The 14,463-nt window shown below is 48.6% G+C and overlaps 1 protein-coding gene across 7 annotated transcripts in view; it reads right to left on the minus strand.

Annotated features, from left to right (window-relative positions):
* Positions 1–855: 855 nt before the first annotated feature.
* The window catches only part of LOC119953154 (caytaxin-like), a 119,042-nt gene continuing 105,434 nt past the window's right edge, over positions 856–14,463 (minus strand). For 6 of the 7 annotated variants that reach the window (XM_038777077.1, XM_038777075.1, XM_038777076.1 and 3 more), the window contains 5 exons: positions 13,351–13,449; positions 10,050–10,085; positions 3,663–3,698; positions 3,062–3,094; positions 1,035–1,888 (listed from right to left, as the gene is read on the minus strand). In XM_038777077.1, coding sequence (XP_038633005.1) covers positions 3,064–3,094; positions 3,663–3,698; positions 10,050–10,085; positions 13,351–13,449 — 202 coding nt within the window. In that variant the 3' untranslated portion in view covers positions 1,035–1,888; positions 3,062–3,063. Of the gene's footprint in view, positions 924–1,034; positions 1,889–3,061; positions 3,095–3,662; positions 3,699–10,049; positions 10,086–13,350; positions 13,450–14,463 lie in introns of those variants that run through there. The other variant, XR_005457972.1, reaches the window with a different exon arrangement.

Genomic DNA, 14,463 nt, shown 5'->3' on the forward strand with positions numbered 1-14,463 from the left:
GCAGTAACCAACCCATCAACTGGGAATTTCTTCAACTTCTTTGACAAATCTGATTGTCAGTGAGGTGAGTGTTCACCCTGATCGGTCAGCGCTCACTCTCTGCCTCGACAGCAGGTTCACCTCCAGGCAGCCCTGCCTCCTGTCACCCTCACCTTACTGATCCAGTGAAACCGTATTTATGTGGTTTTCCATCTGATTGCTTCCCCTTTTCTCTCAAAGCACTGACTCTTGCTGTAAACAGGTTCCATGGGCAATAACCATCCTTTTCCCCCTAACGTTGATTATCGAGGACATCACAGCCAAGCTCGGCCCTTATATTCTCCTAATTTCCCAGATACCTGCCAGTAGGGGGAGGGGGGTCACTGGACTGTTATCAGGAGTGGGATGCATGACATCCTGTCTCCCCCGCACCCCCACTCCTCGACTACCCAACCCCACCCCCAATTTGCACCACAGATCCAATTGCAGTGCTCCGACATTGCTACCCTGGCTGAAATCAGCTAACCGGCGCACAAGCTGTGAAATGAAACCTCCCTCTCACACCAGAGATGTACTAACTCACCACCGGGGGAGCATTTTATAATAACTGTAAATTTGATTACTTAGTCCCACAGCAGAATCCTAAAACATCTGAGGTCTCTGTACTGCTAAATGATGCATTGGACTCCTGAAAGTTTAAACATCTTTATATTCAATACTTATCAGGATGATACAGTGTAATGGAACAAGTGAAAAAAAATGAAAAACGCTTATTGTCACGAGTAGGCTTCAATGAAGTTACTGTGAAAAGCCCCTAGTCGCCACATTCCGGCGCCTGTCCGGGGAGGCTGGTACGGGAATCGAACCGTGCTGCTGGCCTGCTTGATCTGCTTTAAAAGCCAGCGATTTAGCCGAGTGAGCTAAACCAGCCTCAAGTGTTCCACCTGGAGGGCAGCACGGTGGCCTAGTGGTTAGCACAACCGCCTCACGGCGCTGAGGTCCCAGGTTCGATCCCGGCTCTGGGTCACTGTCCGTGTGGAGATTGCACATTCTCCCTGTGTCTGCGTGGGTTTCACCCCCACAACCCAAAAATGTGCAGAGTAGGTGGATTGGCCACGCTAAATTGCCCCTTAATTGGAAAAAATAATTGGCTAATCTAAATTTAAAAAAAAAAAGTGTTCCACCTGGTGCAGCAATATCGACCTCTGATAGTTATGGGTCAAATGCATTCTTTTTCAATCCCAAAACCTAATTTAGCAATATGACCGTTGCAGACCAGCTATCTTTGCTGCTAAAGGTGGAGAATAATTTTAATGAAGTGGGTGGAGCTTACTCCACCTGGAAACCTTATAACCTTTAACCAGTAAGGGATTTTTATCCAGTGACGCTTGTCGTAACATGGGCGCATGGAGTGTCGCCAGAGGAGAGAATCGAGCCTGGGGATGATGCCTCCACAGCAGATTTTCCTGCTGACACCTGTTGTTTAGGTTAATTAAGAATGGCCACTGTTGAAGTGCTGGAGAGGAGTCGGTATCCCTGGAAGCTACAATACAGCAATGTCAGTGTGAGGGGGAGGAACAGGAGGTTTAAAATGATTCTGCCAAACATCCATACAAAGGGGATTCTTTTGGCAATAGAATTCATAACCATATCCCATATATTTTTCATAAAGCGTTGTGACTTTAGAAGCCCAATGTCATTTGAAAATGGCCTGAATAATGGCAATTGAGTTCAGATGAACTCGGGGCCCAGTGCCTGCTGCCTGAATCCTGGAATCAGTGGCAGAGAGTGAAAGTCAAGTTTTTATAACTATCAACCTCAGTCACATTATTTCAAAAGACCTTTCTTGCCACAAACTTCATCCAGTGTTCTCTGAATTCCAGCCTTTGATGTGAAGCTTCTTAAATTCCTAAAACAGAAATGTTACTTGGATCATTTTTGGGTCACAATTTGTAATGATATGTTTGAACTTGAATGGCAATATTTCATGTATGAACTTCCCAGATGCCTTGATAACAAACTCACTTATGAGCGGGGTTGCAGGGTTGCGACTGAGGCTGGTGCAAGGCTGTGGCTGAGGGGGTGCAGGGCTGCGGCTGAGGGGGTGCAGGGCTGCGGCTGCAGTTGCAGGGGTGCAGCTGCGGGGTGGAAGGGCTGTGGGGGTGCAGAGCTGCAGTTGTGGGGGTGCAGGGCTGCAGCTGCAGGGGTGCAGGGTTGCAGCTGCGGGGTGGAAGGGCTGTGGGGGTGCAGGGGTGCGTGTGCAGGGGTGCAGGGCTACAACTCAGAACATCCTCCCCCTTTCAGACACGAGGTACAAGGTCCACGAGGATAGTGAACAGCTTCTCTGCTTCTTGGCTGAGAAAATCAAAGGGGAATTTCCCTCTGCCTTTCTGTCAGTGACCCGTAGAACAAAAAAGCAGCAAGGGGAGGCACTGCTTCAGGACAACAACTTTGGTGGAGGGAGAACGAAATAGGGAAGGTGTAAAACAGTGTCCAGTTCCAACCACCTGAGTTCACTGAAATTCAGAACAGTTGCTGTGTGATGAAGTGACCCTTGCTGGTCAGACTGAGTACTGCAGGATCTCATCTCCTCACAGTACCTGTAATACTGCCAAGAATTCATATCGACTTGAAATAATTAAGGATTGAAGTGACGAAGGAGAAAGAATGCAGGTTTGAGAATAAGATTTAGAAAATATTAAAACTGTATCAATTCTCACAAATTCTAAAATCTGGGAAAACTTCCTTCAACTCACTTAGGTTAGAAAACATCAGTAGGTGCTCCATAGAGGAAATCAGTGAAGGATTGGGTATTGAGCTGTAATATGGGGGGGGGGGGGGGGGGGGGGGGGGAGGAGGGGTCCAGAGGTCAAGGTTCAGGGTACAAGGGATGTGATATAAATATGAATCATTTAACATTTTCAAAAAAGTTACTTTTTCAGTTATAACCACATTGGTCTGTTTTGGCTTCCTCATTCTGTTTTGGCTTCCTCATTCCCAGTTTAGAATTAATGAGACGGAGAGAAGGAGGTCATTTGACCTCTCTTGACTGCGGCCACTGTAAGAACCCCAAGTTACTGACCTTTACTCCTGCTCTTCAGCTGCAACCACAGGCCTAAGTTAGAGAGAAGAAAAACTGTTAACTCCTACGCAGCCAAGCTACAAAAATGCCGTCTAATATCTAATGTTATTTTTCTGGGCACTTTCAACATTCTCTGGTTTTATCTTTACTTCGCACCAACTCCATTCAAATTACACTTCAGATAGAACATAGAACAGTACAGCACAGAACAGGCCCTTCGACCCTCGATGTTGTTGCCGAGCAATGATCACCCTACTCAATCCCACGTATCCACCCTATACCCGTAACCCAACCCCCCCTTAACCTTACTTTTTTTTAGGACACTACGGGCAATTTAGCATGGCCAATCCACCTAACCCGCACATCTTTGGACTGTGGGAGGAAACCGGAGCACCCGGAGGAAACCCACGCACACACGGGGAGGACGTGCAGACTCCGCACAGACAGTGACCCAGCCGGGAATCGAACCTGGGACCCTGGAGCTGTGAAACATTTATGCTAACCACCATGCTACCGTGCTGCCCACGGTAGATAGGTTTATTGTTTCCTCATAGATTGTGAGAAAAATCTACATACGTTTCCTTTGTTTTGCTATAATCACCTGTTTTTCTCGATCATGGACTGACCATCTTCTGTTCTGTAAAACAAAACAAATGCAAAGAATTTTGTTATTCGACAGAATTGCTCTCCTGCTGCACAGGAGCATCTGAACCTGTTGCCATCGGTAACTCTGGCTCTTTCTGTGAGACCATGTTATCCCCTACAACAGGGTTTATCAAAGTGCGGGTTGTGGCCTGCGGGTGGGTGAAGGGAGGGTCGCAGAGCGATCGTTCGCACTGTTCCCGATCGTGGGAGACGTGCCCAATGGCTGCTACCAGCTTTTACATTGAGAATGGCGGCCACTGCTGCCTTTTAGATGAGAATAAATGAGGCTGTGTTGCATTCTTCCGGGCAAAAGCGACAGCAGAGTGCAGGCCATGCGCCCAGCACATACAGCCAACATCAAGCACCCTTCATGTATGTGCTTTTGACACTAAATCACAGAGCAGAGCTGCTTCCATTTTCTAGCTGCTGGAAAGAGGATAGTGAAGATAGACCATTTTCTGAAAAGTAAGAGACAATCAGACACTCAAATAAGCAGTGTACCTTATTGGACAGGATCTCACAATAGAATCTGCTGGAGAGAGCTGCGAAGGAGGCAAGGCAGGACAGAGCAGTGCTATTGTGAGCTACATAGCAGTATAGAGATGATTTATTGAGGTATGGCTTTGTCAATTGTGCCAAGCCCATGTGTGTTACATACAGGGAAGTACTGACAAATGAGAGAAGTTTCAAAGATTTTGAAGGAGAAGTGGTGGGCGGAAAATTAATTTTGAGGTTGTGACCCCAGAATCAGTTATTCATTTAGATAAATTAAAAGACTACATTGCTGTAGCAGACCTATGATACCACATTAAAAACATGCCAAAAGCCCATGAGGCTGTCAGAATTCTAGAGTAACATTTTGCAGGAGTATCCAGTGCTGAGTATAAAACACATTTTGTTTCTATTGCCCTTCACAGGGCAGCACAGTGGTTAGCACGGTTGCTTCACAGTGCAACCATGGGGATAGGGTGGAGCTTAAGTGCCGTGCTCTTAACAAGGGCTCGTGCAGACTCGATGGACCGAATGGCCTCCTTCTGCACTGCAAATTCTATGTTCTAAATTCTATGTTCACAACGACCTTCATGTGTCCGGTTAGATTTTACATATTAATAAAGATGAAGACGGCACAAAGGCGAACTGGCTGAAGTCTGCACCTCATTCACACATTGCCCTCTCCTCCTTTGAACATTATTCAAGTGAGGTTGTGAGGACCAAGCAGGCTCCCCTTTCACATTAAAGGTAAGCGAACGTGGTGCGAGTCGTGAAGGTCAGCCGGCGTCGCGAAGATTGGCCGGTTGACAAAAATGGGTCCATGGGAAAAAAAGTTTGAAAAACACTGCCCTATAAAATACAGAGTTAATAACATCCCTTCCACTGTATCTCTTAAGATACAGAGGCTACAATTCCCACGGCCTTGCATATTGTACAAGTCACCATTGTTACTCGGGGTTAAGTTTGGTTGTGTATACACACTGGCATTTCCCCATTACATTTAATACGCCCATTGACATGCATTGTCCCGGTCATCCAAGTGGGCATTTGTGAGAGATATTGGAAAAGTGCTTCTGTGGAATCTGTCCCCAGAATCTGTTCCTCTGCTGGAGTCAAAAAAGGAGGGGAGGAAATTGGAGGAGAATATTTTCAGACAAATGGACCTAATAGAAGCAATTTTTCTCCACTAACTTGGCAGGTCATTCATAAAAATGATGCTTAAAAACTCAGTTCCAATTGGACGATATGTAAGCCAAACAATAAAAGGAGTGAAAGGGTGATGCGACCATCAATTCACACGAGACAATTAGTAGAAATGAACAGTGGTTTTAATAAGCTAGATCTGTGCCTGCCTGCGACTGCTCTGTACTGAGTGTCGCCTACAGGCTGCAGGTTTATATACCTCCCTTGAGGGGGCGGAGCCCACAAGGGCATCAACACAATACAGTGGTGAATTGTAGTAGCATTACATTCACCACATTCACCCCCTGTTAAAAAATTAAAGTCCAGCGGGGGTGAAGTGGGCTCACACATCGAGTCTGTCCGGCGCCTTGATCATTCTCTGTGATCGCCTCAGCTCCGCCTTCGCTGCGGGCACGGGTGTTGAACTTGTCGCTGCGGGCACGGGTGTTGGGCTCATTGACTCCGGGAGTGTGTCGTCTGAAGCTTCATCACGGCGGTGAGGGGAGGGGGGGTAAGCAGTGTAGGGGCCGGGGTGGTGTTCGGTGTGTGTGTGGGAGGGCGGGGGGGGGGGGGGGGGGGGGGGGGAGAGCGGGGGCAGGGGAGGTGTAGGTGATGGTCGCTGGGGAACCGGCGGGTGCCAGATCCAGGAGGGAGACTGTATCTTGTCGGCCATCTCGGTGCGCCACGTAGGCATACTGAGGGTTGGCATGTAGGAGCTGGACCCTCTCGACCAGGGGTTAGGGTTAGGGCTTAGGGTTAGGACTTATAGCTCCTCACGTGCTTCTGGAGGAGGACAGGCCCCAGTGTTGTCAGCCAGGACGGAAGCGAGACCCCGGAGGTAGATCTCCTGGGGAAGACAAATAGACGGTCGTGAGGGGTCTCGGTCGTGGCTGTGCAGAGGAGCGACCGAATGGAGTAGAGCGCTTCGGGGAGGACCTCCTGCCAGTGGGAAACTGGGAGACTTCTAGACCGTAGGGCCAGAAGGATGGCCTTCCATACCCTCTCCATCTGTTCGTTTCCCCAGGGATTGTAGCTGGTAGTCCTGCTCGAGGCAATGCCCTTACCTAGCAGGTACTGACGCAGCTCATCGCTCATAAACGAGGAGCCCCGGTCGCTATGGACATAAGTGGGGAAACCGAACAGGGTGAAGATGCTGTGCAGGGCCTTAATGACAGTGGCCGCGGTCATGTCTGGGCATGGGATGGCAAAGGGGAAACGGGAGTACTCGTCAACGATGTTGATAAAAAACACGTTGCGGTCAGTTGAGGGGAGGGGCCCTTTGAAATCGAGACTGAGGCGCTCAAAGGGGCGGGTGCATTCACCAGGTGGGCCTTGTCTGGCTGATAGAAGTGCAGCTTGCACTCCGCGCAGGCTTGGAAGTCCCTGGTCGTGGCCCTGACTTCCTCGGTGGAATAGGGCAGATTGCAGGACTTGATGAAGTGGAGAAGCCGGGTGACCCCTGGGTGACAGGTCATTGTGGATGGCCCAAAGTCAGTAATCTTGCACGCTGGCGCATGTGCCGCGGGACAGGGCATCTGGGGGCTCATTGAGCTTCCCACGACAATACACGATATCGTAATTATAGGCGGAGAGTTCAATTCTCCACCTCAAGATTTTATCATTCTTGATCTTGCCCCGCTGTGAGCTGTTGAACATAAAGGCTACCGACCGTTGGTCGGTGACGAGGGTGAACCTCCTACCGGCCAGGTAGTGCCTCCAATACCGCACAGCTTCCACAATGGCTTGATCTTCCTTTTCGACAGAGGAGTGTTGAATCTCGGAGGCGTTGAGGGTACGGGTAAGGAAGGCCACGGTCCTGCCTGCCTGGCTAAGGGTAGCGGCCAGGGCGACATCTGACGCTTCGCTCTCCACCTGGAAGGGGATGGACTCATCCACCGCATGCATCGCGGCCGTGGTAATGTCTGCCTTGATGCGGCTGAAGGCCAGGCGGGCCTCAGTCGTCAGGGGAAAGATGGTGGCTTTGATAAGTGGGCGGGCTTTGTCCGCATGGTTGGGGACCCACTGGGAATAATGTGAAAAGAACCCCAGGCATCTTTTCAGGGCCTTGGGGCAGTGGGGAGGGGGCGCACGCGGTCGGGGTCGTGACCTAGGACTCCGTTTTCCTCGACATAGCTGAGGATGGCTAGTCGGGTTGTGCGGAAAACACATTTCTCCTTGTTGTAGGTGAGATTGAGGGCTTGGGCGGTTTGGAGGAACTTCTGAAGGTTAGCATCGTAGTCCTGCTGATCATGGCCGCAGATGGTGACATTATCCAAGTATGGGAACGTGGCCCGCAGCCCGTACTGGTCAACCATTCGGTCCATCGTTCTTTGGAAGACTGAGACCCCATTGGTGACGCTGAAGGGGACGCTGAGAAAGTGGAAGAGGTGGCCGTCTGCCTCAAAGGAAGTGTAGTGGCGGTCTTCCGGGCGGATCGGAAGCTGGTGGTATGCGGACTTCAGATCTACCTTCAGATTAACAATATCTGCTATGCAGGAAAGGGGGTACGCATCGTGTTTTGTGTACCGATTTATGGTCTGGTTGTAGTCTACAACCATTTGGTTATTTTCCCCGGTCCTGACGACCACCACTTGGGCTCTCCAGGGGCTATTACTGGCCTCGATGATCCCCTCCCTCAAGAGCTACTGGACCTCCGACTTGATAAAAGTCCTGTCCTGGGCACTGTACCGCCTGCTCCTGGTGGCGACAGGTTTACAGTCGGAGATGAGGTTCGCGAAGAGCGAGGGAGGGGTGACCTTAAGGGTCGCGAGGCTACATATGGTGAGAGGGGGTAGGGGTCGGCCGAACTTCAGGGTCAGGCTTCTGAGGTTGCACTGGAAATCCAGTCCTAACAAGAGAGGAGCGCAGAGATGGGGGAGGACAGAGTTTAAAATTGGCACACTCGGCGCCCTGTATCGCAAGGTTCGCAACACAGTACCCCCGGATCTGCACTGAATGTGATCCGGAAGCAAGGGAGGTTGTTTGGGATGCGGGGAAAATCTGGAGGGAACAGCGCCTCTCCGTGCTCCCAGAGTCAAACAGACACATTGCGGACGATCATCATGGAGTTCTTGAGGTGCTTGGGCTGTGACTGGTTGAGAGTGACAGCGCCAAGCTGCGGGTAGCCGGCATGGTCGGTGGTGGCCCAAGATGGCGGCCCCCATCGGTCGCATGTGTCGGGCGACGTTGAAGATGGCAGCCAAGGTGGCAGCCTCCGTCGGTCGTACGGCGTTGAAGATGGCGGCCAAGATGGCGGCCCCAATGAGTCGCACATGTCGGGTAGAGTTAAAGATGGCGGCCCCCACGGATAGCACGAGGCGGATGATGCGTCAGAAGGGGGATGGTACCGGCAGGCATGCAGCCACGCTGCGGGGTCTGCGGGCCTGTGAGTCGGGCCTGCGATTTTGGAACTTTGGGTCGGACCAAGCAGACTTTGGTAAAATGCCCTTTATTGCCGCAGTCGCTGCAGGTCGCATTCCAAGCTGGGCAACGCTGCCTGGGGTGCTGGTTCTGACCGCAAAAATAGCAAGGCGGCCCCCGGGTTGGGCGGGCAGCCGCGCGGCACAGGCCTGGGACACCCTCGGGTCGGGTGATGGTTGCACCTCCGGCGCCCACGAGGAAGTTACGTGGTCGGAGGGGAAAGCATTTAGGCTCTGGAAGGCTACCTCTAATGAGGTGGATAGTTTTACCGTCTCTTTTTGGTCGAGGGCGCCCTTTTCGAGCAGGCGTTGTCTGACATAGTTGGACCGGACTCCAGCCACACAGGTGTCCCGGATGGTGAGTTCCATGTGCTGCGAGCGAGGCCGTGACGTCCTTGTAGTTACAGTTTCGAGCGAGTACCCTCGGGTCTCGTAGGTATTCCTCCAGCGATTTCCCCGGGTGTTGACGATGTGTGGTGAGGAGATGCTGCACGAACACTTTGTTCACCGGCCTCACGTAATGTCTTTTCAGGATCGTGACCGCATCTGCGTACGTGGTCGCGTCCTTGATTAGTAAAGAGATTCTGTGGCTCACCCGGGCGTGGAGGTGACTCAGCTTCTGTGCCTCGGTGACGATGGGCGAGGAGGAGGCGGCGAGGTCGGCCTCAAAGCAGCGGAGCCAGTGTGAAAAGATACCTTTGGCTTCAGCTGCCTGTGGGTCGAGTTCCAGTCGATCAGGTTTGAGGGCGGCTTCCATTTCGATATCTTAGCTTATTAAATTGATGCGACCATCAATTCACACAAGACGATTAGTAGAAGTGAACAGTGGTTTTAATAAGCTAGATCTGTGCCTGCCTGCGACTGCTCTGTACTGAGTGCCGCCTACAGGCTGCAGATTTATATACCACCCCCGAGGGGGCGGAGCCCACAAGGGCATCAACATAATACAATACAATGGTGAATTATAGTCGCAATACCTTCACCACAAAGGGTTCAAGAGATAATATCTATGTTCCTGGAGGAGACGCTGTCGTGAGATACAGAAAAAAGGAAGACGGGGTTCAAATTAGTTAACGGACACACTTCTTATTATCTTGTTCATAATAACCTTATTATCCTGTTCGTAATGAAATGATAGAAAACACATGAAATGAAGGTAAAACAAACATAACAGTCTTTAATTCAAAATAATTAAAACTTAATCCTTCTCAAAAGGTGAGGAAATGGAAGTAGTAGTTCAGAGAATTTACCTGGGTCTTCTTGCTTTGATTCTTTCTTCGTCAAATCTGGAAGATAAAAAGGTTGAGATTTATCGCGTCTCTGAATCTTTCCAAATCACCACACACAAAATTCCACTTTTAAATAGTCACTTGTTGTTATACAAGTAAATTCGGCAGCTAATTGGTACATAGCTATGTCGCAAAAACGCCACTGAAAGTGATATATTTTCAAGGTGTTGGTTGAGCGAGGACAAAAAGAGAGCACTTCTTTTGAGAACACTTCTGTTAAATTAATTCTCAGGATGTTGCTGGTAAGGCTGTCACAAGTTACTGCCTATCTCTAGTTACACTGAGGTGGCGGTTTGTTAGTCCACCTGAGAAGGTCAAGATTCAGCCATGTTAATGTTGGACTAAACTCACATGTCAGCCAAACTGAGGAAGGAGGGAGTTTTCTTTCCCTCAAGGACAAGTGAACTAAAAAGGTCACGGTGAGTTTTATTTATACCAATTTTGAATTTAAAGCTGAATACAAATTCTTAATCTGCTGTATCGGCATCTGAACTCACTTGCCTCAATTATTAATCCATTTTCTGGATTGCTAATCCCGTACCACAACCATTCTGCTGTCATACCCCATGTCCAGCCAAACCAAACCAGTGGAACAGGCAGATTAAGGCCTCTGTTGAAAGATGGCACCTCTAACAATGCAGATTTCCCTTAACATTACACTGAAATGTCACATTTGGTTACATTCATATCCTGCAGTGGGTCTTTTTCACACAACCTTTGGCTCAGCTGACAGTGCTGCACCGACAAAATCAAAGAGCTGGATTTGCGTAACGCCACAGAGCCTCTCTGACATCGTGAAAAAAGTGGATGTAGATGAAATACAGAAGTTTCCTCTCCTGAACATGGCATCTACTATTTTTGTGGAAAAAGGAATGGGCCTGGGTTGGGAATTGTGCATTTTTGTTTCATGGAGGCAGCTGCCCATATAAAACAGTTGTTGGCTCTAATCATGTCTGATTTTTATTAGTCAGGATTGGGAAACATGATGTGTAAAGATTAGACCTGATAGAAGCAGGTCTAAACTTGCAGTGTGTTTTGGAGAGGTAGGCTACCTCTTTGGATATGGTCCCAGAACACCTTTGGGAGGGTACAGTACCCTTTGAGATTTTAGAATTGGACAGGAATGTGTGTAAGAAGTACATAAACTGGGGTGGCACAGCAACGAGGACCCGGGTTCGATCCCAGTCCCGGGTCACTCTCAGTGTGGAGTTTGCATATTCTCCCCATGTCTGCGTGGGTCTCACTCCCACAACCTAAAGATGTGCAGGGTGGGTGGATTGACCATACTAAATTGCCCGTTAATTGGATTTTTAAAAAAAAGTATATAAACGTACAACAAAAAAAACTGCTTGCTATTTGACTGTGTGTGTTGACATATGCCTGAGGGTTACCATTGCTGGACTAGTGCTGCATGACTGAATTCATATTCTTCATTTATCACAGTATGGTTCCATTTCACAATTTAGTTGCAGCTATTTGAAATGTAATTATAACTTCTAACGCTCGTCTTTATAAGGGATTAAACACTTGAAATGTTTGTTCTTTCCAGGGATGATGTAGTTGAAGGAATGCAAATATAGTGAATGGGTTTATATGAATGAGTGTTTTTTTTAAACAATGTCTGCAATAAACACTCAAAACTTTACCTTATTTAATCTCAGCATGGATCCAGAGATCTGCCCATGATGAATACTGGATGAGTTGGTATGGGAGGTACAAGGGAAAGAATGGTGGGCGTGGGTTGGAACTATGTTGGCATAGAGGCTATAAAGGGCCATGGGGATGAATGGAAAGCATAGGTTGGTATGAAATGTATGAGGAGCACTTTCTGCTGGGTCAGGTTTTACGGAGCCAGTAATGTCCTGACTCTCAGTTCATGACCTGGGAATAAGAATTTAGGCCAAATTGTCAGCTCTAAGTGAGATTGTTGGGAGAAAATAAAACTATATTGAATAACACTGTTAATGTAATCATTTTTTTAAAAAATGGGCAATTTAGTGTGGTCAATTCATCGACCCTGCACATTTTTTTGGGTTGTGGGAGTAAGACCCACGCAGACATGGGGAGAATTTGCAAACTCCATTCGGACAGTGACCCAGGGCCTGGAGCAAACCCAGGTCCTCAGCGCAGTGAGGCAGCAGTGCTAACCACTGTGTCACCGTGCCATCCAATGTAATCATTTTTAATGCTATATCAATCTTCCTCCCTCTTCTCCTGAAAGCACTGATCCTCTTTGGAACACTGTAGGATTTGGGAAGCCTTCTATACCTAGACCAGGAGGCTATTGTTTACAAGTTAGCCCAGACTACGAGTACTGTTAGCGGCTTTGATTCTGTCTGTATGCAGTGCTACACTGGCACTATCCAGCAGGAATCGTTAGAACCTCCAGCATTAAAAGTGATAGCCAATTAAAGGACCATCACAAATAAACTTGATTCCATCCTTAACTAACATCCCAGAGTGCAGGGGGGATCACTGGGCAGCTATTTGGAGCAGGATCTTTCCAAGATGGCAGGGTCCCATCCCCAAGAGCTTCAGGGCAGTCTAGGGCAACTCAAGCAGATCCCAGGAAAGGGTTTGCTGAAGACAGATGGCGACAATGCTGTGTACAGCCATTTCTGCCATACTGCACCTCCATGGACCAAACAGTGTCCAAAAGGCTGTTTCCCGTCCCCACGGAGACCACTTGGAGGTCACCTGGGTTTACCTAGTAGTCTCCTCCATGTGGCAAGGTTCCTCATGGCACTGGTAAAATACCATTGGAAACAGGAAGAAGCGCTCAATTGGCCATTTACGTGATTCAATTAGGCTTTGGATGGATTGGCCATCTGCCACCTTTCCTGTAGATGGCAAAATGGCATGGCAAAGGGAAGGTAATAGGCACTCCACCCAACCCTTCCCTACACCATTTTGTTGGCCAACCTACCTTTGATCATGTCCTGAAAGGTGCAAAAAATCCCAGCCTTGGAATGGGAACCTTGACTGATTTCCCATCTCCCAGCCCAGGCTCTGAAACCTCCCAGCCCAACCTCAAACCATTAAGCTCCTCAAGATGATTATCCCTAAATGAACAGAAACTAGGGATTGAACATGGGACCTTCTGACAAGTCAGTGTCACACTAGACAATGTATTAAAGAGTGAACCAATGGAATAAACCTTCAGGAGATTTTCAAATCAAGTGTACAAAGTCTTTAAAATTCATGTAGCCGCGAATGTTGTTGAACGCCACAAGGCCCAGGCTCAAGCAGTGTTGATACATACTGTAAAACGCACTCCGGGATCTGCACCTGCTCCATGGGAATGACCTGCTCCAGCTCTGAGAGGGTGTGAGCGTACTGAATCTTACTCATGAACTTAAAACTGAATAAAAAAACGCAGAACAGAAACACCTTAATTAAAGAAACATTCACACAGATAACTCCAGAGATTATCAATATACTTCAGCAACAAAACTGGACAATCTTTATTTCACCATATTTCAATTCCTCTGCCCTTGATGCCATCCTGGCATCTCCCAAAATCTTGTTACAATACAGCTAACTATAATCCTTGGACTATTAACCCAGCGAAGACCAGAGTGCTCTTCCTTCTTCAGAAGGGGAATTTTCCAGCTTTCTCATTTCACTTTGACATTCTGATAGCTAAGGGAACAGCAACAACATACCCACTACAGAAAATACCAGGGGCACATAAAGCTTAACTATCCCTGATGTCCCCCTGGCCTGTTCTCCTGATGACCTGCTCACCCTCTTAGTCTGACTCTCCCAATCCCTCTCGCCCTGTTGCTTTCTAATGACTCCCCCTGTGCTTGACTCCTCCGTTGACCCCTCCACAGGGCCTGATGACAGCCAGCCCCCTAGCCTTTCTCTCCATGATGAACGTTCCTCCCAACAGGGCAATTTTGGACACTAAGGGCAATTTATCATGGCCAATCCACCTAACCTGCACATCCTCCCCGTGTGTGCGTGGGTTTCCTCCGGGTGCTCCGGTTTCCTCCCACAGTCCAAAGATGTGCAGGTCAGGTGGATTGGCCATGATAAATTGTCCTTAGTGTCCTAAATTGCCCTTAGTGTTGGGTGGGGTTACTAGGTTATGGAGATAGGGTGTTGACCTCGGGTGCTCTTTCCAAGAGTCGCTGCAGACTCGATGGGCCGAGTGGCCTCCTTCTGCACTGTAAATTCTATGATCATTCTATGAACCCTCGCCAGAAGCCTGAATCACCCTGATGACCCTTCAGCCCCGATACTCTCTCCCTCTACACCAATAGACGATGCTGCAGCCTAAGCATCAGGATTCAGCTCTGCTAAAAAAGCCTCAGAACATCAACAAGGCAAAAATAGGACAAGCATCCATGTCCATCTATCCTCTGTCACA

The sequence above is a fragment of the Scyliorhinus canicula genome, chromosome 18 (assembly GCF_902713615.1).
Source record: "Scyliorhinus canicula chromosome 18, sScyCan1.1, whole genome shotgun sequence".
NCBI lineage: Eukaryota > Metazoa > Chordata > Chondrichthyes > Carcharhiniformes > Scyliorhinidae > Scyliorhinus > Scyliorhinus canicula.